This window comes from Neomonachus schauinslandi, chromosome 8 (genome assembly GCF_002201575.2).
Source record: "Neomonachus schauinslandi chromosome 8, ASM220157v2, whole genome shotgun sequence".
Lineage (NCBI taxonomy): Eukaryota > Metazoa > Chordata > Mammalia > Carnivora > Phocidae > Neomonachus > Neomonachus schauinslandi.
Genome location: NC_058410.1, coordinates 71,238,021 through 71,258,642, shown reverse-complemented (window position 1 = coordinate 71,258,642; position 20,622 = coordinate 71,238,021). Strand labels below are relative to the sequence as shown.

General features: G+C 40.5%; 2 protein-coding genes across 3 annotated transcripts in view; one reads left to right on the top strand and one right to left on the bottom strand.

Annotated features, from left to right (window-relative positions):
* The window catches only part of RARS2 (arginyl-tRNA synthetase 2, mitochondrial), a 58,857-nt gene extending 46,230 nt beyond the window's left edge, over positions 1 to 12,627 (bottom strand). Inside the window, exon 1 of the mRNA XM_021693123.1 lies at positions 12,555 to 12,627. Coding sequence (XP_021548798.1) covers positions 12,555 to 12,590 — 36 coding nt within the window. The 5' untranslated portion in view covers positions 12,591 to 12,627. The remainder of the gene's footprint in view (positions 1 to 12,554) is intronic.
* Positions 12,628 to 12,773: 146 nt separating this feature from the next.
* The window catches only part of ORC3 (origin recognition complex subunit 3), a 59,358-nt gene continuing 51,509 nt past the window's right edge, over positions 12,774 to 20,622 (top strand). The window contains exons 1-2 of one of the 2 annotated variants that reach the window (XM_044917256.1): positions 12,774 to 12,825; positions 17,094 to 17,148. In XM_044917256.1, coding sequence (XP_044773191.1) covers positions 12,802 to 12,825; positions 17,094 to 17,148 — 79 coding nt within the window. In that variant the 5' untranslated portion in view covers positions 12,774 to 12,801. The remainder of the gene's footprint in view (positions 12,826 to 17,093; positions 17,149 to 20,622) is intronic. The other variant, XM_044917257.1, reaches the window with a different exon arrangement.

Sequence of the window (20,622 nt, the reverse complement as noted above, 5' to 3'; positions counted from 1 at the left end):
TTATAGAATTAAGAAACACAAAGGAACATTCATAATTGAAAATGACACAGAGGCCTACGATAATCAGAGAACAAAGATTTTAAAAAACATAAATTGAAAGCAATCAGAGAAAGATAAATAAAATTGGGTACAAGATAATCCAACCTTAGGATAACTGGTGTCCCTAAAACACAAAAGGAAGAGCAGGAAAGAAGCAAGCAGACAGGTAGATACAGTGGTTCTCCAGCAGCATATACCATAACGATTGAAGAGACTAAACTCAAACACTCTTCAAAAGTGATAGTCAAGGAAAGATGCAAAAGGTTCTGAAGCAGAATGGGCAGTCTTGTGTAGCGCAGGGCTTCTTGGTCTCTCGTCAGAAGGTATAGAGACGAAGCAGCAAAACCCAGGAAAAATAAAAAGTATTCATAGATCTTGGCTCCCCCAAAAGCAAGGCCTGAGAAAAGAACTTTATGCAGGTAGTTTATTTGGGAGGTTATTCCTGGGGGCTTAAGTGACAGACTGAGAAGCGTGGGAAGGAAGGAGGAAAGTTAAGATTGTGCTGTCAAGGTTACTGCTATAGGCAATGGGGGCTTAACTGCCATGGTACCTTCTAAGAAGCACACACAAGGTCTACCAAAATGGTCTATTCAAAAATAGGAAGCAGGAGCTTCCATTCCCCATTGATTGACAGCTGTCCTTGAGGGTGTTAACTGCCTCATCTGAGCGGAGTATAGGCTGGAACCAGCAGGCTTTTAGACTAGATAAGGTGCTATTAGCAGTAAGTGATTGGAAGCACATGTGAAACTGGTCACACAAGTGGCAGCTAGAACCGAAGTGTGACCAAGGTGATGGGAGGGCATAATAGTCAATAAAAGGGAAAATTTCCCCGAAATAAGGAACCAAATTTAAATTGTGGTATATTGCTACAATGACACCCAACAGGAAAAGGAAAGAACTAGATCTCCATGCGTCATTATGGATATGTCTTTTTAAAAAAATTGAGGCTAGAAGAAACAAAAAACCCAAGTTGCAGAAGGATGATTACACTTTGACTACCACTTACATATATTTTATTAACTTGTAAAAGAATACTATTTAGGGATACAGTCATAGATAGTAAGTGACATGCACAGATAAAATAATACAAAACCTCACATGGGAGGAAAGAGTTTGCAGCCAGGGATGGATACCTAGGAGATTTTAATAGTAATAGTTTATTTTTTAAGTGTGTGATGGGTACATAATAACTATACTTTTCTCCATGATTAAATATTTTGTTAAGAAAAACTGAACCTACAGATCAAAATAAACTACTATGTCAGGAAAATATAATTTGGAACATTCTACACTGAGATACATCCTGCTTAAGTCATGAAATTTCAAAAATAAAGCACCCAATCAAGAAAACTCCAGGGATGAAATAAATGCACTTTACTTTGCAGCCATATTACCTAACCACAAAGATCACGATCTGGTTAAAGTAAATAATTTAGCAATGATATTATATAGGACTAGATTTTTCACAGAAGTTGTAAACCGGTATGTTTGTTTCACCTGCTCAACTGTTTTTTAATCTGAATTGCCAACATATGAAAATTAATAAATTTTAAAGTAACACTGGATCGTTGTATGCATTTGCATCTGTAGTATCCATATTTGGAAAATTCAAATTCAGAACTAAATAATCTGGTGTTACTGCCTTATTTCTAAAATGAAGATTTTTGATATTACTTCTAAACATGTGAATTTTTAAAAAAAATTTTAAAGAGGGAGAGCGCGCGCACACACACGGGGGGAGGGGCAGAGGGAGAGAAGCTGAAGCCGACTCCCCGCTGAGCAGAGCGACCCATATGAGGCTGATCCCAGGACCCATGAGATCATGAACTGAGCTGAAACCAAGAGGTCGACACTTAATCAATTGAGTCACCCACGTGCCCCATAAACATGCTAATTTTCTAATGATTTAAACCTCCTTTTGATACTTCTAGGGTTAGTTTATCTGAGAAGTCAAAATTTCTTAAAAAAACACACAAACAAGTTAGGGGCGCCTAGGTGGCTCAGTCCATTGAGCGTCTCCCTTTGGTTCGGGTCATGATCCCAGGGTCCTGGGATTGAGCCCTGCTACTGGCTCTCTGCTCGGCGGGGACCCTGCTTCTCCCTCTCCCTGTTGCTCTGACTACTTGTGATCTCTCTCTCTCTTTGTCAAATAAATAAAATAAAAAATTACAAAAAAAAAGTTTAAAAAAGTACTATGAGCCCTTCTGAAAAATCTGCTTATAAAGAAATCCAGCCAATTAAGCCATACCTTAGGAACAGGACTGGTGGTAAGCATCTTACCCAATTCAATATAAAATGCATAGTAGGGGCGCCTGGGTGGCGCAGTCGGTTGCGTGTCTGAGTCCTTGAGTTTCAGCTCAGGTCATGATCTTATGGTCGTGGGCTCTGCGCTCAGCGGGGTGTCTGCTTGAGATTCTTTTCACTCTCCCTGTCCTCCCCGCACCCTCCCCCTCTGTCTCTCTCTCTCTAAAAATAAATAAATCTCAGAAAAATAAAATGCTTAGGAAACAAGTTGTGCAGATATGGTTAATAAACAGTGTTACACACTTTGAGAAAGGTACCCAAATTAGGAAATGTAGAGCAGTTACACCAACTACAAAAATGCCCTCACGTCTAATGGCAAGGGATGATACTATCTAAATTCGAAATATCAATTTTTTTAAAAGATTTTATTTATTTGAGAGAGTGAAAGCGCATGTGCGTGCAGTTGGGGGTGGTACAGAGGGAGAGGGTGAAGAAGACTCCCTGCTGAGCAGGGAGCCCAACATGAGGCCCATCCCAGTAATGAGGGAGCAGAAGGCTGCAACCTCCCCCCACTCCCAACTCCTGGGTGGGACACGACATTCTTCCAGGAATCTCCCACCTATCTTAATGTTAATACCTTGCAAGGGGAAAACAACCTTAACAGTGACAATGGCAAGGCCTCTGGTACCTTGTAGGTTGGTACTCGTTAGCATGTGAAAGTTGTTTTGAAAACCTCCCTTTTTCCTTACTTCCCCCAACTCCTGAGTATAATCAGCCACTCCTCAAGACCCTCGTGCAGCAGCTCTTTCTGCCCACCGGTCCTGTCCCCATGGTTTAATAAAACCACCATTTTGCACCAAAGACATTTGAAGAATCTTGGTTTTCGGCTCTGGGCCTCACCCCACTAAACCTCACCTATATTCCAAAACTACATCACCAGGACCACGAGATCATGACCTAAGCCCAAGGCAGATGGCCTAACCAACTGGGCCACCCAGGCGCCCCTGAAATATCACAAGTTTTTAAAAAGACTTCAAATTGTAATGTTTTTCGAGGCGCCTGGGTGGCTCAGTCGATTAAGCGTCTGCCTTTGGCTCAGGTCATGATCCCAGGGTCCTGGGATTGAGGCCTGCATTGGGCTCCTTGCTCACTGGGGAGTCTGCTTCTCCCTCTCCTTCTGCCCCTCCCCCCGCTTGTGGGCTCTTCCTCAGGCATGTGCGTACGCTCGCTCTTTCACGCTCTCAAATAAGTAAAATCTTAAAAAAAATTTGTAATGTTTTTCAAAATCTTATTTCATAGAGGACCATTTCAGAAATATAGCAATAATTTTTGAATTACATTTTAATTTCTTTAAACTCAAGCAAAACTGTTTAATAGTTTTAATTTAAAACAGCATTTTGGTCATGGGGTACATGGATAATCAATACTAATATACATTTCGTAGCTGGACTTTTTTTTTTTTAAATGATTTTATTTGAGAGAAAAAAGGAGCAGAGGGGAGGGGCACAGGGAGAGGGAGAAGCCAACTCTCCATTGAGCAGGGAGCCCAACGCGGGGCTTAATCCCAGGACCCTGAGATCATGACCTGAGCCGAAAGCAGACACTTAGCTGGCTGAGCCACCCAGGCACCCTAGTAGTTGGACATTTGCTATCATAAAACTTAAAAATAAAAAACAAAAAAACCCAACAAAACCACTTCAAAATAAAAACTCATTATGATATAGCCCAATTTTTGTAAAAAGGCATACCTATCTAGTATTCCTTTTATTCTGCCTGTATATCAGCAAAGAAATATTATCTAAAATAAAGGTCAACCAATGTTAATAATGATTATTTATGGGGGAGTTGTTTTTTTTTTCTTTTACCTTTTTGTATCGTTTAATTCTTTACAGTGGCCAGTTATTTTTTCAAAAATGAGAAATATTTTTTCTTTACCAAAGCACAACTTCATAAAAGTACTGTTAAAAAGATTCCTATTAGAAATTAAGCCATATGATTCAGATATGTAGCTTTCTGGTTACCTAACTTTGCGTGGGGTTAAAACATTCACCTAGGATAATGGATAATAATTAGGTCCCCTTCATAAAGCCTCTGGGATTGTAGTGGGGTGAAAAGGGGGTTCAAAATACCCTGACTTCAGAAATCTGAGGACATAATGTAACAACGATTAACGTTTACTGAATGTATAGTGTACCAAACACAATCCTAAACACTATATACAATTCTAAACACTATGCATTAATTTACTGAATTCTAATGACAAGACTAAAAGGTAACTAATTAATTTTCCAGATTTTATAGAAGAGGCACAGAGAACTTACATACCTATCAAAGGAAAGGCTGGATTTAAACCCGTATGTCTTCCACGGTTAATGTTCTTAATCATTATACCTGTGGTTCCCACATTTTGTTGCACACTGGTTCCCACATGCAAATAATCTGGTGTGACTGGGCAACAGGATGTTAAAAAGTTCTCTGGTTGATTCCTGCACTATACCTTTCTGTCTCCTGGTCATTCTCAGTTAGTGGTTATCAAGCCTGGAGGAACATCAAAGCCCCTACCTCACCCCAGACCAATGGGCCTGGGCTTAGGTATTTTTTAATGCTTCTCAGGTGATTCCAGTCTATAAACCAGGCTTGAGAACAGCTGCTTAGGAAGACACCAGCTGTTTCTCATGTTACCAATCAGGGCCCCAGCTAGTTAGTGTTTTTAATTCTAGGAGTGGGGTGGGTGGGGCTCAAAAAAAGAAAGAAAAATTAAGAACCCCTGTCAAGTGGTCGAATGTCAGAGAGCATGGTTTTTAATTCACCTAGATTCTCATAGGTCTGGAATCATTCTGGAAATAATAAGATTTTCTTTAACTGTCTCTCAGCTTGGATTTAGTGCTTTCTCTGATGAGAATGTGGCCTACGAGTTTCCTTAACTATAGGATTTCTTCTTTCCCCTTCAGATAAAGTTTCTCCTGGCATTGGGCTTCACCTAGGACTCTCACCAATAAAACATGGGCCTATTGATAACTTTCTACTTGAGACCTTAGATTGAGGAAAGAAAAAAGTTTTACAGAATAAAATAGGCTAAAAATTATTCAATTAAGATAAAATAAGACTACAACAATAAAGCTCAAAATTTTAAGAGAAATAAAATCCACAAAATATTAAACCTATTCCTTGACAAACTAACACAAATGAATAAGGAGGAAATCTGAGGTTGAAAGAAGGGAACATTTAAGAGAGTATCAAAAATGAAAATCCACATAAGCCAGATCTGGTTTGGGAACCCAAGATCAGTTTCTAATGTGTAATATAATAATGGCTAATATGTATTCAGTGCCTACAATGTACCAAATACAATTATAAACCTTAGATCTGGCAATAGAACATCAGAGATCCTATAGACTCTTTGACTTCCAGGGTACCCAATATGAGAAAGCACAATAATTAACCAGGTTAATGGTTCTCAATCATTCCTTTTCCATTAGGCACACACAATTCCTTCCCCAAGTACCCAATTACTGAACACAAAGCCAAAAAAATATCCTATCGTTCTGGTTCTAGACAGGTTCTAAATTCAGTTAGGAGTTAAACCTGCCAGGTTCAAGATCAAAATCTCTGGTAATTTCATAAAAAATTGAATTTTGCAGGAGCCAGCTGGTTAAGTGTCTGCCTTCAGCTCAGGTCATGATCTCAGGATGCTGGGATTGTGTCCCACATCAGGCTCCCTGCTCAGCGGGGGAGTCTGCTGCTCCCTCTCCCTCTGCTGCTCCCCCTGCTTGTGCTCTCTTGCTCTCTTGGTCAAGTAAATAAAATCTTTAAAAAAAAAACCCTCATTTTGCTAATGAAAAAGAGATCCTTATGTTTTAGCAATCAGACATACAGGCAGCAGAACTGGTATTTCGTATGAAAATTAGCTCTGCATTTTTTTGTAAAGATTTTACCTATTTGAGAGAGAGAATATGAGTGGGGGGGGGAGCAGGAGGTGGGGAGCAGAGGGAAAGGAGGAAGCAGACTCCCCGCAGAGCAGGGAACCCAACACATGTTGCAATCGCAGAACCCTGAGATCATGACCTGATCCAAAGGCAGACACTTAATCAACTGAGCCACCCAGGCTCCCCTAGCTCTGCATTTTTACCCATATTAACAGTCTATAGGCCACTAGTCTTAAAATTCTTAAAATGTTATCATTCACTCTTCCAGATCTTAAATTACTTAAACTATTATCCCTGATTATTCCTTACTTCTGACTCTGATATAACCAGGTCAGTTGTACAAGTTTGCCACCAAGAGCCAATGCACAAACACTCCCACATTTGTAGAGACGTTCTTCAGGTACAGGTCTGGATTAACTCAGACTCAAACTGGCAGCAACTGAAACTTTACAGTTCAGAAGAGAACTTTCTAAAAGACTTGGAAGGCAAGTTATTACCAAGTATCTATAATGAAAGAAATTTAGCACAGCTCTTGAAGAACTTGTAGTTTTTTTTTTTTTTTAATATTTTATTTATTTGACAGAGAGAGACACAGCGAGAGAGGGAACACAAGCAGGGGGAGTGGGAGAGGGAGAAGCAGGCTTTCCGTGGAGCAGGGAGCCCGATGTGGGGCTCGATCCCAGGACCCCGGGATCATGACCTGAGCCGAAGGCAGACGCTTAACGACTGAGCCACCCAGGCGCCCTGAAGAACTTGTAGTTTTAAGCAGAAGTGGATGCTGGTGGGCCTGTGAGAACAGATTAGAAGCGAAGTATACACCTAGACCATTCAGTCAGTCCTGTTGTTCACCTGAATGTGGACGAGTATCTTCCCTACATAAATATTTCAGCTTGGACTAGATGACAACTGGTCATCAAATTTAATTGCTCTTTGAAGCCACACCTGAAATCTAATAGAACTCAGCAGCAGTCAAGGAACAGTCTTCTATTCATAGCTGTTAGCAGTGTACCTCTTGTAGCATGTTACGTAAATATTAACTAATGAGGAGAAGAGCTTAAGCCACTTAAGATGCAACAATTACACAACAACTAAATGCAGCTTGTGATCCTATACTGGAAAAAAAGACTACTGAAAAAAATCAGCAAAACTGGAATGGACTATACACTAAATGAAAGTATATATGATATTATGTGAATCTAATGACTATACTGTGGCTGTAAGATAAGCCTTATTCTTAGGAAGTAAACAATTAGGTATCGACAGGTTGAGGTGCATGCTTTATGAAACCCACTCTATGTGCGTGATACAGGAAATAGAATGATGAAGCAAATGTGGTAAAATGTTAATTGGTGGCCCTGGATAAAAAAGTATACGGAGTTCTTTGCACTATTATCACATCTTTTCTATAATTTTGACATTCAAAATTAAAACAAACGAAAAAAAGAAAATGAACTCGCTGGATTTTTTTAAGTAGGCTCCACACCCAGCGTGGAGCCCAACACAGGGCTTGAACTCAAAACCCTGAGATCAAGACCTGAGCTGAAATCAGGCCGGATGCTCAACCGAGCCACCCTGCCGCCCTTCAGCTGGATGTTTTAAACTTAACATCAAAATCTAAATGAAAAGGAACTGAGAAAGGGAAACAAATCTATACTCCATCATTATGTTTCTGAGCCAAATATGGTGCTGAACATTTTACAAAGGTTATTCTACAGAATACAAAGAATTTGAGCTTTGAGTCAAAAAGCTGGGTTAGTAGTTCAACTCCACAATTTTGTTGCTCTGTAACTTTAGGTTATTCTTTTCATCTTCCTGTCAGTGTCCTCCTCTATAAAATGGAGACAATGCTACAAATAGGATGACTGAAAAGATTAAACATGATAATATCAAGTACTGTATACTTTGTGTGTACACCACCGTCCTAAGTGATGGGAGACAAATTTCTATGGGACTCCTAGGTTTCTGCATGTCTTGTAAGCAAGGCATAAAATCTTTTCAAGGATGCTCATATAGCAAACAGATTTGTAAGACAGAAACAGTATCCCACTACAGAGCAAAGGGAAACATGCTTACTGCCCATCCTAAAAGCCTCAGGGTCCCTCTCTTATGTGACACAGCACCCGGCCTGTGCAGGTATCATCTGACCTTCACATCACCCTGTGGTTAGAAGAGGGGCTTGGCGAACCAATGCAAGTAAATGTTAATACTCTGGCTACTGCTATTGCTGCGAATAGTAAAATCCTTTTCTCTCACCCAGGGATCTCATGTTTTCTGGCCACCACCCATGGAACTGTGGTAGACTAGTAAGGTAAAGTCACAAACCCCTCACAGTTCTTGACACTATGCCCTTTCAATTAACATTATGTCATTAGATCTTATCAATAGCCCCATAAAGTTCAGCAAAACTGCATGGTACAAGTGAGATATTCCACAAACAATAGTTATTATTGTCTTCATCATCATCATCATCATCAATCCTCGCAACAATCCTGTAAATTTGGAATCAATACCATCATTTTATAGCTGACAGGTTAATTAACCTGCCAAGAGTCAGTCAGTCACACAAATGGATTTTAATCCTTTCCACTTTTATCATTCTATCTCACAGTTTTAAAATTATGAACTCATTTGGTGAAGCTGCAAAATTTATATTACATCACAACAGCTTATTCTTTAAATATGTATTAACAGCCTTTTATGTTTCAGGCACTTTGCTGGTGCTAGAGAAATAGTGAATAAAACATGCTCTCTGTCTTCACGAAGCCTATAGAGAAGACACACCAAAACAAGGAAAACAAAACAACAAAATAACTAATTCCCTAATAATAATTAATTAGCTAATGAAATAATTATTAACTCTTATAAATGCTATGATGGAAGCAAACAAGGGTCTGAGATAGAGAGCAACTGGAGGACACACTTTTCAAACCAGAGGTTTTCAGTTGGAAATAAATTCAGTGAGTCCCAACCAGGATTTTCTGAAAAATGTAGTATAAGTAGAAAAGAATGCACACACATTATAAGTACTGTTTTGTGAAACTTCCATTTTGCACAAACGGTCATGATATAAAATCATTTCCTTTAGGCACAGGGAATATCTATGCAATGGGAATGGAAAGACCTTGCTTTGTTAGAAAAGCAAAATTACAGTATGGCTAGGATCCTGCAGAAAGGAAGAAAAGGGTGGTATGAATGGATGTTGTAAAGAAAGATGTTAAGGTTCTGGTAGAGTTTGTGCAATGTAGTTTATTTAAATAGGTAAGTGACATGATTTTACATTTGAGAAGTCACTTTTCTTGCTATAAGGAGAATGGATTTGAGGGAGGGCAAGGATGGAAACAGACCCATCAGAATGCTGTTGTAAGCAGATGACGTAGGTGATAATAGTAGCTTGGTTTGGGGTGACGGAAGGGAAAGGCAACAGGGATGGAAAAGAATGGATAGATTCAAGGTATTTGAAGATAGAGTCCAAAGGACTTGCTGAAGTGAGGCCCAAGAGGCATACTCTAAACTTCAGTCGTATCCAAATATTGTTGTTCCATGAACATACACCATGCTCTCCCATGGTTCTGTTGTCCATACATACGATGTTCTTGGAATACCCTACCACTCCCCAAGCTCTCACCCTACTAACCTAGTACACTCCTATCCATCCTTCCTTCAGGACATTACCTTTTCCACAAAGCATTCCCTGACATTTGGAAGCTGTCTTCTCCATATTCCCTTAACACCTCACATGTTTCTAATACACTGGTTACAAACTGTACTGCAATTAGCTGTTTATACATGTGTTTCCCCAAGTTAGTCCAGAGCCATGCCAGGACAGAAGCCATATTCTATTCACTTTCAACCTTGGGAATGATAATGGGACTGCTTAGAAAAATGTAGATTCATTATCTAAATTTGCTGAATGTGCTATTTCGTGTAATACATTCCTTCACTCCCAAACTAGCAAAGGATCCTCATTCATAAAGATATGTATTGCACATATTTCTTTTTTTTTTAAAGACTTTATTTCTTTATTTGACAGAGAGAGACACAGCGAGAGAGGGAACACAAGCAGGGGGAGTGGGAGAGGGAGAAGCAGGCTTCCTGCAGAGCAGAGAGCCCGATGCGGGGCTTGATCCCAGGACCCTGGGATCACGACCTGAGCCGAAGGCAGACGCTTTACGACTGAGCCACCCAGGCGCCCCAATTGCACATATTTTTATTTTACCTCATTTCAGATCATCCTTCAATAACTCCATGTTTGGAGAAATATATATTTGCTTAGTTTATGTTGCCATACAAATCTGTTAGATTCTGTTTAATGATCAGATTGTGTTTCTTGCCTTTATAAACTGATAGCACAGCATATAGGAAAGGGCTGATTTTGAAATTAGACCCCTGTGCATAAACCAACTCTTCAATTTACTGACCCTGTGTAGACCCTGGCCTTGGGTAGATTTTTAATCTCTGTATCTCAGTTTGCTCAACGGTATAAGGTTAATACTTCTATGTCATAGGGTCATCATGGGGTTTAAATGTGAATGTAAAGTAACTAGCACAAATACACACTACCTATTAGTTCCTGTTTCTCCAACTTACCTTCTTTACAAGGAAGAATACAGCCTTTGCAAAACTAAACACAATGTTTCTGGTCATGACATTATCTTGACCTATGGGTTGAAAATGGAAATCATCTTACCTCTCCCACTCCAAACACAGCCTGGACACTGAGGTCCAAAACTACCTACCCTGGGTATAGCCTACTGTCTACATTAGCATGACTTTATTATTTCTTTGTCTTTGTTAGCATAACTTTACTATTTCAGGAGATTCCTGCCCAAATAACTTGATTATTCATTACAGGAACTTCTTGAAAAATCAATTCTTCAAAAAAAAAAAAAAAAAGGCACCAACAGTTTATACTCTAAGATTCCTTGCACTACCTTGCCTTCTTTCTTCCAATCTTAAAACTGTGAAGATCAGGGCGCCTGGGTGGCTCAGTTGGTTAAGCGACTGCCTTGGCTCAGGTCATGATCCTGGAGTCCCAGGATCGAGTCCCGCATCCAGCTCCCTGCTCAGCAGGGAGTCTGCTTCTCCCTCTCATGCTCGATCTCATTCTCTCTCAAATAAATAAAAATAAAATCTTAAAAAAAAAAAATCAAAACGGTGAAGATCAGTATCGAATCCCAACCAAGCCATCTCCTCCACTCCCCTGCCCTCTCACCCTCTGCCACTGAAAGACCAGCCTTAAACCATACTTCAAATTCTCAAGAAAAATCAGATCTTGCCTTCCCAGACACTACCAAAACTCTGCTGGTGTTCTTTCTTACCCCAGTAAACCATAAACTTAGCTTTGTTCTATCAGAAGGTCCGTTGGTGTTATCTGAGAAGCCAGCGTTGGACAGGGCAATAGTCTATAAGCATAAAGACAAGGCAGAGCAATTTTCCCACAAAAGTCCAGAAATACTATAAAAATGAACCAAGGGAAATTATATACTAGGCAAAATACGTCCACTAATATGTCCATTAATGAAAGGAAATGGGTTTGTCGAGACAATTGAAAGTTTCGTTGCAAAATTCCAAAAGGGGCCAATGAATTTCAAAAGTTGTTTTTGCGCGGCGCCTGGGTGGCTCAGTCGTTAAGCGTCTGCCTTCGGCTCAGGTCATGGTCCCAGGGTCCTGGGATCGAGCCCCGCATCGGGCTCCCTGCTCGGCGGGAAGCCTGCTTCTCCCTCTCCCACTCCCCCTGCTTGTGTTCCCTCTCTCGCTGTGCCTCTCTCTGTCAAATAAATAAATAAAATCTTAAAAAAAAATTGTTTTTGCTGAAATCTAATGTTTAAGTGTTTTATTCCTTTCCTTATTACAGAGCTGTTCACATAGAGGACTCTGAATCACGAAAAAACAGCATCTCACGTTATCTTTGGAGTTTCCAAAAATAATGCTAGGACAGGCGGCCAAAACGATTGCAAGACAAATGACCAGATTTTAAATTAGATCCTTTCGAATGAAAATTCAGATCCATAATCAATTTCACTAAGTGTAAGGAACACTAATTTCTAAAGGGTTCTAATCATGGCCCAATGACTTTCCACTAGGGTAAAGCATACAAAGCTGTGGGGTGGAAAGGAGTGAGGGAAACATTTGCTTTTCAAGATTTACTTTTCACCTTGAGAAACCGATTTGGGTCGCATGGCCGACCCTCCAACAGATCGGCCTCAACAGCTCCAGCAGCTCCAAAGAGGAGGCAGGAGGCGGCAGAAACAGGGTTTTCATGGAATCCCCCTCTCGCTGACTGAGGGCTGACCCGGCGTGGGGGTTCCGCTCGGGCCTTCCTTCTGCCAGTTCCCGGGTCCGTACCTGACAGGCGATGGACCTGCGGAAGCCACAAGCCATGTCCACCTCCACGAAGCGCGCCCCAACCGCGGGGCCCGGATCCTCGCCCCGCCCCCTCGTACGCCCCGCCTCTGCGCGCCGGAAGCCCGCCCCGGAGGATTCTGCCAACCAATCAAGAAGCCGCGTGGCCCGCCACTAACCTCTGCCCTGCTGCCGCGAGGGAGCGCGGGAAATCCCGAGTGCAGCTGCAATCCCGCGGGCAGCTGGGACCATGGCCACTTCTTCGGTGTCCAAGGTACGTGGGGGGCGGACGCCCACTAGACTCAGTCGTCGCCTCATTCTCTTTTGGAAAAGGGATGTAGCAGAGGTTACGTAGGCCTCAGTGAACAGGCTCGAGGGGAGGGAGTGGCGGGCTGAGCTGAAGAGTCCTTACTCCGGGTGCAGTTGAGGTCAGTTTTGCTCGGGGAGCGAAGACATCGATCTGCCTTAGTTGCTTTGGCTGGGAGGACTTTTAAGTTCTGGTTTGTGGAGGTCGAATTCCCCGAGGATGTGCTCCAACCTCCCTTCCTTTTTCTTCCCCATAAATATTTATTGTGCGCCAAGCACTCCCCGTTAGGTACGACATAGAGTGGTAAACAAAATTGTTGTCTGCACTCAAAAAAGTTGTCTGCACTCAAAAAGGCATTAAACACAGATGAATTGATGATAACAAATTGTGATAAGTGTTAGCAGATTGCCCCGGGTCTGCGAAGGCCTTTTGGAGAAAGGGACATTTTAACTGAGACCTGAAAAGTAAGTACAAGTTAGGCAAAGGATTGGAGGGTGGGGAGACTGTTCTAGCATAGAGAACGACATGTTCTTTGGCCCAGAAGATAGAAATAAAATGACCTATTAAAGAAGTTGAAATATTAGTATAATCAGAGAGGAAGCGTTGTGAAAAATGAGAATGAAAAAGTAGTGTAGGTGTGTGTGTGTCAGAGGAGATCACATAGACCTCATATGGGCTGCCTAGATGGCCACGGCTTGCAGGAAGACATGATAATGTGGTTGGTAAGAAGATAAACCCTAGAGCTCTATTGTCTAATGTAAGTAGCCAGTAGCCACATGTGGCTATTTCAGTTTTAATTAAATAAAATTGAATAAAATTAGAAATTCATTTTCTCAGTTTTACTAGCCACATTTCAAGTGCTCAATAACCACATGTGGTGGTGGCTACCATATTAGTGCAGAGACATGATATTTCTCCTTCATTACCAAAAGCTCTATTGTACAGCACTGCTACAGACCAAGTAAGACCTTTAGTAGTAGTATGAGTACAGCCAGAAGCCCCTGAAGTTAAGCTGTGATAAAGTTGAGAACGTAGATGAAAAAAACTGCAGTCATTTCTCCCTACGTTAAAACAGTAGATTAGAAGGCTTTACCATGGATCTGATCTTTAATTTTGATTAAAATTAAACTAAAATTATGGGAAGGAGTGCCTTCTGAGACTACATATCAACTGGGAACTTCAAGCCATAGAGCTTAAGTTTATAGAAGATTGACTATGGGGGCGCCTGGGTGGCTCAGTCGTTAAGCGTCTGCCTTCGGCTCAGGTCATGATCTCGGAGTCCTGGGATCGAGCCCCGCATCGGGCTCCCTGCTCTGCGGGAAGCCTGCTTCTCCCTCTCCCCCTCCCCCTGCTTGTGTTCCCTCTCTCGCTGTGTCTCTCTCTGTCAAATAAATAAATAAAATCTTTAAAAAAAAAAAAAAGATTGACTATGATGCTAGGTGCAAATGCCAGAAGAGGTTTAACTGTGCTTGTGTAGCCCAGGCACTGGGGTGTAAGAGCACCTGGCTCCAGGGGTGCCAGACAGACCAGCTTCGGCCCCTCCCTGCCGACAAAATCCTAAATCGGAGAAATGAGTGGTAGTGAAACAAGAAAGGAGCGGTGTGGGGGACCACCCTGCCCTAGGCATGTGGGGTGGAGTGGGTCTTGTGGGGTTGGGTGCTTTATGATAATCAGCTGTGACCAACAAAGAATAACCAGCCCCTAAAAAGGAAGTAAGCCATTGAAGGTGTTATCAATAGAGATGTTAAATGGATTTAAGTTTCCTGGTTACCTTTCTATAAAAGACCAACCCTAAAGGCCCTCGGCAACCCTCTTGGGACCCCTCTCACTCTTGAGAGCTTTTTCTATATCTTCACTTAATAAACTTCAGTTGCTTTACTCACAAGAAAAAAAAAAAGGAATTTATTTCAGTGAAGCCAACACTGACAGCAGCCTGGAGTCTTAAAGACTGTGTCCAAAGTGCTGAAAATAAGGTTTATATGAGGAAAGTGTGGGACAGAGGAGGGCGGTAAGGGTCAGGTTGATCATTGTCTTGGAGTCAGTCATGGGCGGGGTCTTGCTGGCTCCGGACAGTCCTTACTGCTTGAGGGGTTAGTTTTGGTTCCCATCAGGAGAAGCTGTGCCCACAGGATCTTTTGCCTGAGTTAAGAGATAAGCTGGATGGGGCGCTTGGGTGGCTCAGATGGCTAGGCATCTGCCTTCCACTTGGCTCATGGTCTCCTGGTCCTGGGATGGAGCCCCATGTCGGCCTCCCGGCTCAGCAGGGAGTCTGCTTCTCTCCCCCCCCCCCCCCCCCCCGTGTGCTCTCTCTCTCAAATGAATAAATAAAATCATAAAAAAAAAAAGTGAGATAAGCTGGAAAGAAGAACTTAATCAGAAAGTTTGAGTTCAAAAGGGAGGTAGTTGCAGTTCTCTCATACTAGTATTTTTTATTAGGATTAGTACTGTTTTTGTTTTGTGCTGGTGGTAAAGTTCCATAGGTTTTGAGTGGTCTGCCCTCTAATTCTTTTCATTGCATAAGGCTCATATTTTTGTGTATCTTGCAGAATTGTGATGTTTTGTTCAGGAAAGCATTATAATAGAAATGCTTGTATTGAGATGATTATGAAGGGGACCTTGCATCAATAAGATTCTTTAAGGACTATTTCAGGAGCTCATAGAACTGCAAGCTTCTTTTTTTTTTTTTAAACCTATGTAAACTTCCTTTTCCGTGTCATATTTTCTACCTGTTAGCTCTCCTCCTAGACTGCTTCTTCTATCTCAAACACCATCATTTGATCAGCAGTTCTAAGTGGTTAACCATATTACTACCTGCCATACATTAGGATCTATTATGGGCACTTGTATATCTCACTCCTTCATAGCTCCTTTTCCTTTACTGAATTGCAGGTGGATATAGAAGGGAGGCAATGACAAGCTTGTGTGGTACTACAGGATTTTTCTAAATGTGAATGTGTATTTCAGCAGTTCACTAGTTGCAGATACAGGAGTATAAGGCACAGTTCTTATTTTGGATCCTGTAATCCAAATGGCATTTTATATTTGCACAGCTTTCTTTAGCACTGTCCTGAGATGACTTTTTCTAGGTATATTTTTTTCATTCTTTCATTTTCCATAAAAATGGGTCTTTAAGAAGCTGTACATGGTGCATGGCTTTAGGATTGGTAGAATAAACGTAGAACCAGTACCTTGGAGACTATATATTACAAGTCAAATAATAACATGAAACTAAATGTAGCTAGGAAATTACCAGGAAAATTACTTGGCAGGCATTCATTCCATATACTGATTGCGCTAACACCTGTCCTAGACACTGAGGAAACAATTGTGAATTATATGCAGTCTGTGCTCTGAAGGCACTCACAAACTACTTGGTGAGACAGACCCGTAAATAACTATGATACACAGTGAAAGTGATTTAAAACAAAGCAAAATAAAGGCATTCAAGTATTGTGAGATCTTAGGGAAAGGAATAATTCTAACTAGAGAACTGGGGACGGTTTCCCAGAGCAGATGAGTAAGACTTTTATCAGATGAAGAAACGTGTTTAAGATGAAACAACAGCCAAATTACCTTTTTCCTGACCAGGTTATAGATACTTGAAGTTTAATTAAATAATAAAGACTTCTTTTGAAATGAGAGAGTGTCACTATTTTTGATCTTCGTTTTAATGAATAGTACTAATGTTCTTTAAGTTTTATAAAAATGGAAACTTTCTGGGTTTAAATTTCATCAGCTTATATTTTATTTGTCTCTTAGATTAGGTCCCTAAGAGCAAAATCACGAGATGCGCATCTCATGGGAAGGAGGAGAAAGAAATGGATAGTCCCCTTGTTGTATAAGAATTGTCCTGCTAGGGGCACCTGGGTGGTTCAGTTGGTTAAGCCTCTGACTCTTGATTTCAGCTCAGGTCATGATCTCAGCGTCCTGGGATTGAGCCCCCTGTCCGGGATCCACACTGAGCAGGGAGCTGCTTGGGATTCTCTGGCTCTCCCGCTGCCCACCCCCCACCCCATGCACTTGGGTGCACTTGCTCTCTCTCAAAAAATAAATCTTTTTAAAAAAAGAATTTTCCTGCTATAATTCAGATAGAAGAGAGAATTTCTTAGCACTTTAAAGAAATGCCTTTTTAAAAAAAATCTGCTTATCCATAAAATACTTGGTTAATGAGATTTATCTGTTCCTTGGCTACTTTGACTTTATGCTTTTTTCTTTCTTACTTTTTTTTTTTTTAGGGCTGCTTTGTGTTTAAGCCAAACTTCAAGAAGAGAAAGATCTCTGTGCCAGTAGGTAAGATGTCTTAATAGCGAATTGGCTAGATTTCCTCCCCTAAGTCTTGAACTTACCTAACCCTAGTTGAAGTTAGTAATTCTCTTAAGTTTGACTTACTTAGCTTCTTGATGTAACAGTTATGTTCCAAAGTATAGTCAAAGGGATAAGGTACATCCTGGACTTTGAATCTAAAAGGGAATCCAAATATACTTTCAAAAGGCAAATTAGAAAGTAAATTTCCCTCAAAGGATATGTCCCCATTCTTCAAAAGAGATTGTCTTAAGGGTGCCTGGCTGGTCAGATGGTAAAGCATGTGAACCTTGATCTCCAGGTTGTGAGTTCAAGCCCCACGTGGGGCACAGAGCTTACTTAAAAACACATATAAATAAAATAAAATAATAAGGCTAACTCAAAAGGAAATTTAAAAAGGAGAGAGAGACTGTCTTAAAAATCTCAGTGATTTCCTGGGGTGTGGTAGAGAAGTTGACTGCAAAAGGGCAAGAGATACTTTTTGGACCGACGGAAATGCTTTCTAGATCGAGGGAACAGTTATGTGAGTGTATACTTTTGTTAGGACATACTAAACTGTTAAAATCAGCATATTTTATAATTTGTAAATTATTTCTCAATAAAATTAAACTTAAAAAAAAAAGATACTGTTTTTCTTCACTTTCTTCATTTATTTCCAGATATCTGTTTGGTGATCATGTTAGGAAGAATTGACTTTTTCAAACAAATCATGACATTACTGTCAGAACAGAAAATGTGTATTGTACTGGTTTTCAATTGTAGCTGCAGATTAGAATCACTTGGGGAAATTTTTTTAAAAATTGGGTTTTTTTAAAGATATAATTGTATTTTCACATACAGTTGCAAGAAAGTATAGAGAGTTTTTTGTACCCTTTACTCAGTAATCTCCAGTGGTAATATTTTGGGTAACTGGTACAGTATCACAACCAGGAAACTTAACATTGATACAATCCATTGACCTTACTTAGATCTCAACTTGGGCAACTTTTTAAAGATATTCATGCCCGACCCTATCTCAGACCAATTGAATCAGAATCTCTGGGAGTGGTACCTAGGTATTGGTACTTTTTTAAAAGCTCCTCACAGGGAAAAAAATACACAAAATGAGAACAGACCCAGGGAACTCAGCGACACTGTCAAGCATAACAGTCGCATGATGGGGGTCCCAGGAGAAGAGCGAGTAAAGGGGGCAGAAGATTTGTCTGAAGAAATAATAGCTGAAAACTTCTTGAATCTGGGGAAGGAAAGAGAAATACAGATCCAGGAGGCCCCAGAGAGACCCCAACAAAACTAAACCAAAGAGGTCTGCACCAAGACACAAAGTAAGTGAGATGGCCAAAAGTAGTGAGAAAGAATTTTAAAATCAAGAAAAAGGAAAGCAGTTACATACAAGGGAAACCCCATATGGCCATCACTGGGTTTTTCAGGCACAAACTGCATGCCAGACGGGAGTGGCATGATAAATTCCAAGTGCTAAAAGGAAAAAATCTACAGCCAAGAATACTCTATCCAGCAAGGCTTTCATTTAGAATAGAAGGAGAGAGAGAGTTTCCAGCCATGTCCCTGTCACACACAATGCCATTGGCCTGTGGGTCCCAAATGCACAGTCCAGCCACCCTCCTGCCCAAGTCAGCATGCACGGCCTACCACCTGCTCAACGCCAAGTAAACAAGCCTTCACCTCAGATTGACAAGGGCTCAAGCTGACACTCCCCCTCAAATTCCAGCCCCTGTGCTCAAGTTTGTGCTCAAAAGTGGGCATAATTATAACAGCAGAATGAAGCAATCTGAACAGTGACACTAATTCTGTGGAATATATGATGGGTAAAAGGAGTGTGCTAGGCTGAGAACATCTCCAACAAGCACATCAAAAAACAATACATACACATGATTCTAATTAGTAAAAGAAACAAACCCAGGCAAAATAAAACAAGACGAAATCAGAGAGGGAGACAAACCATAGGAGACTCTTAAGCATAGGAAGCAAACTGAGGGTTGCTGGAGGGAAGGTGGGTGGGGGGATGGGGTAACTGGGTGATGGGCATTAAGGAGAGCATGTGATACAGTGAGCACTGGGTGTTCTGTGCAACTGATGAATCACTGAACTCGACCTCTGAAACTAATAATATACTATATGTTAATTAATTGAACTTAAATAAAAAGGAAACCTAAAAGCTCCTCACAGGCTTACTATTTACATTCACTATTCAGTATTGTAAAGATTAATTCTGATGGAAAAATTATGATGTGGAATTAAGCATATTTATGCACTAGCTTTGAATTAAAGGAAAAACTGAACTAAACCATTGTTTGACTAAGGAAATAAAGAACTTGTATTTATTGAATAGGATTTTTCTAAATCATCGCATGATGCAGACCTTAGGGTGTTACTCCTTCAGTTTGAGACCAGCTAGATAAGAAACCTGTGCTCAAAGAGCAAATAATAAAATGATGGTTCATATTGAGGGGACCAGAGGGTAGAAAATATGATTTATAATAAGAATCCAATTTCTCATTAGCAAATAAACTGTGATCTCAAGTTTTACACTCTCTTAGACTTAGTCTCAAGGAAACATGAAATTTTTTGTATTCCCTGCCCCCCAATAAAAAGTGACTGATAGACTTGGAAATAGTGAACAAAGAATAGCTACATTATAAGTTATTTTTAAGTGATGGACTTGTGAACATATTTCTTTAATGTTGGAGATTGCTAAACTCGAAGTAGTTCATTTTCAGAGAAAATTCAAGTTTTGTTTCCCATTATCTAGGATACAGAGCATGAAATGACATCTAGTATCATCAGCAATGTCATTATAACTAATGACATTGCTAGCATTTATTGAGTTTTTATTATGTGCTAGATTATTCTAAGCTCTTTATATGTGTTCCTTTGTTTAATCCTCTCAGTAAACATGAGGAATGTATTATGAGTATCTCCATTAAAATACTTATGAGGATACTTAGAACTCTCAATGATAGTGCTAGTAAGTGGCAGAGCTGGGGTTTGAACCCAGTTGTCTGATTCCAGAACCTCTGGTCTAACCATTATTTGGTACTGTCTCTCATAATAGGCGAGTTTTTGCTTAGAACTTTTTCTGTTGAATTTCAGCTATAACTTCCTAAGATTTGTTCAAAGTTCTAGTATTAGTAAACCTAATGTGTATAATTTGAACTTTGCTTTGAAGTACATTAGTTTTTTTTTTTTTTTAATTGGGCTGACCTAAGACCAATAGATAATGTTTCAATATGAGAATCTTAGAGGAATTGACCCTGATTAAAAGACAGATGGTGTAGGAATAAGGAAAACATATCCAGATTTTAGCACTTGCCTTCACTGGCTTCAATTCTTGAAACAGATTGCCTGAAGAAGTAGGAAGATGCCCAGCATTTTGCCCACCATCTGTCCCCTGACTCGAAGACACTTGGATGTATACCTAAGAGAAGACTGGTAACTCTCCCTCTC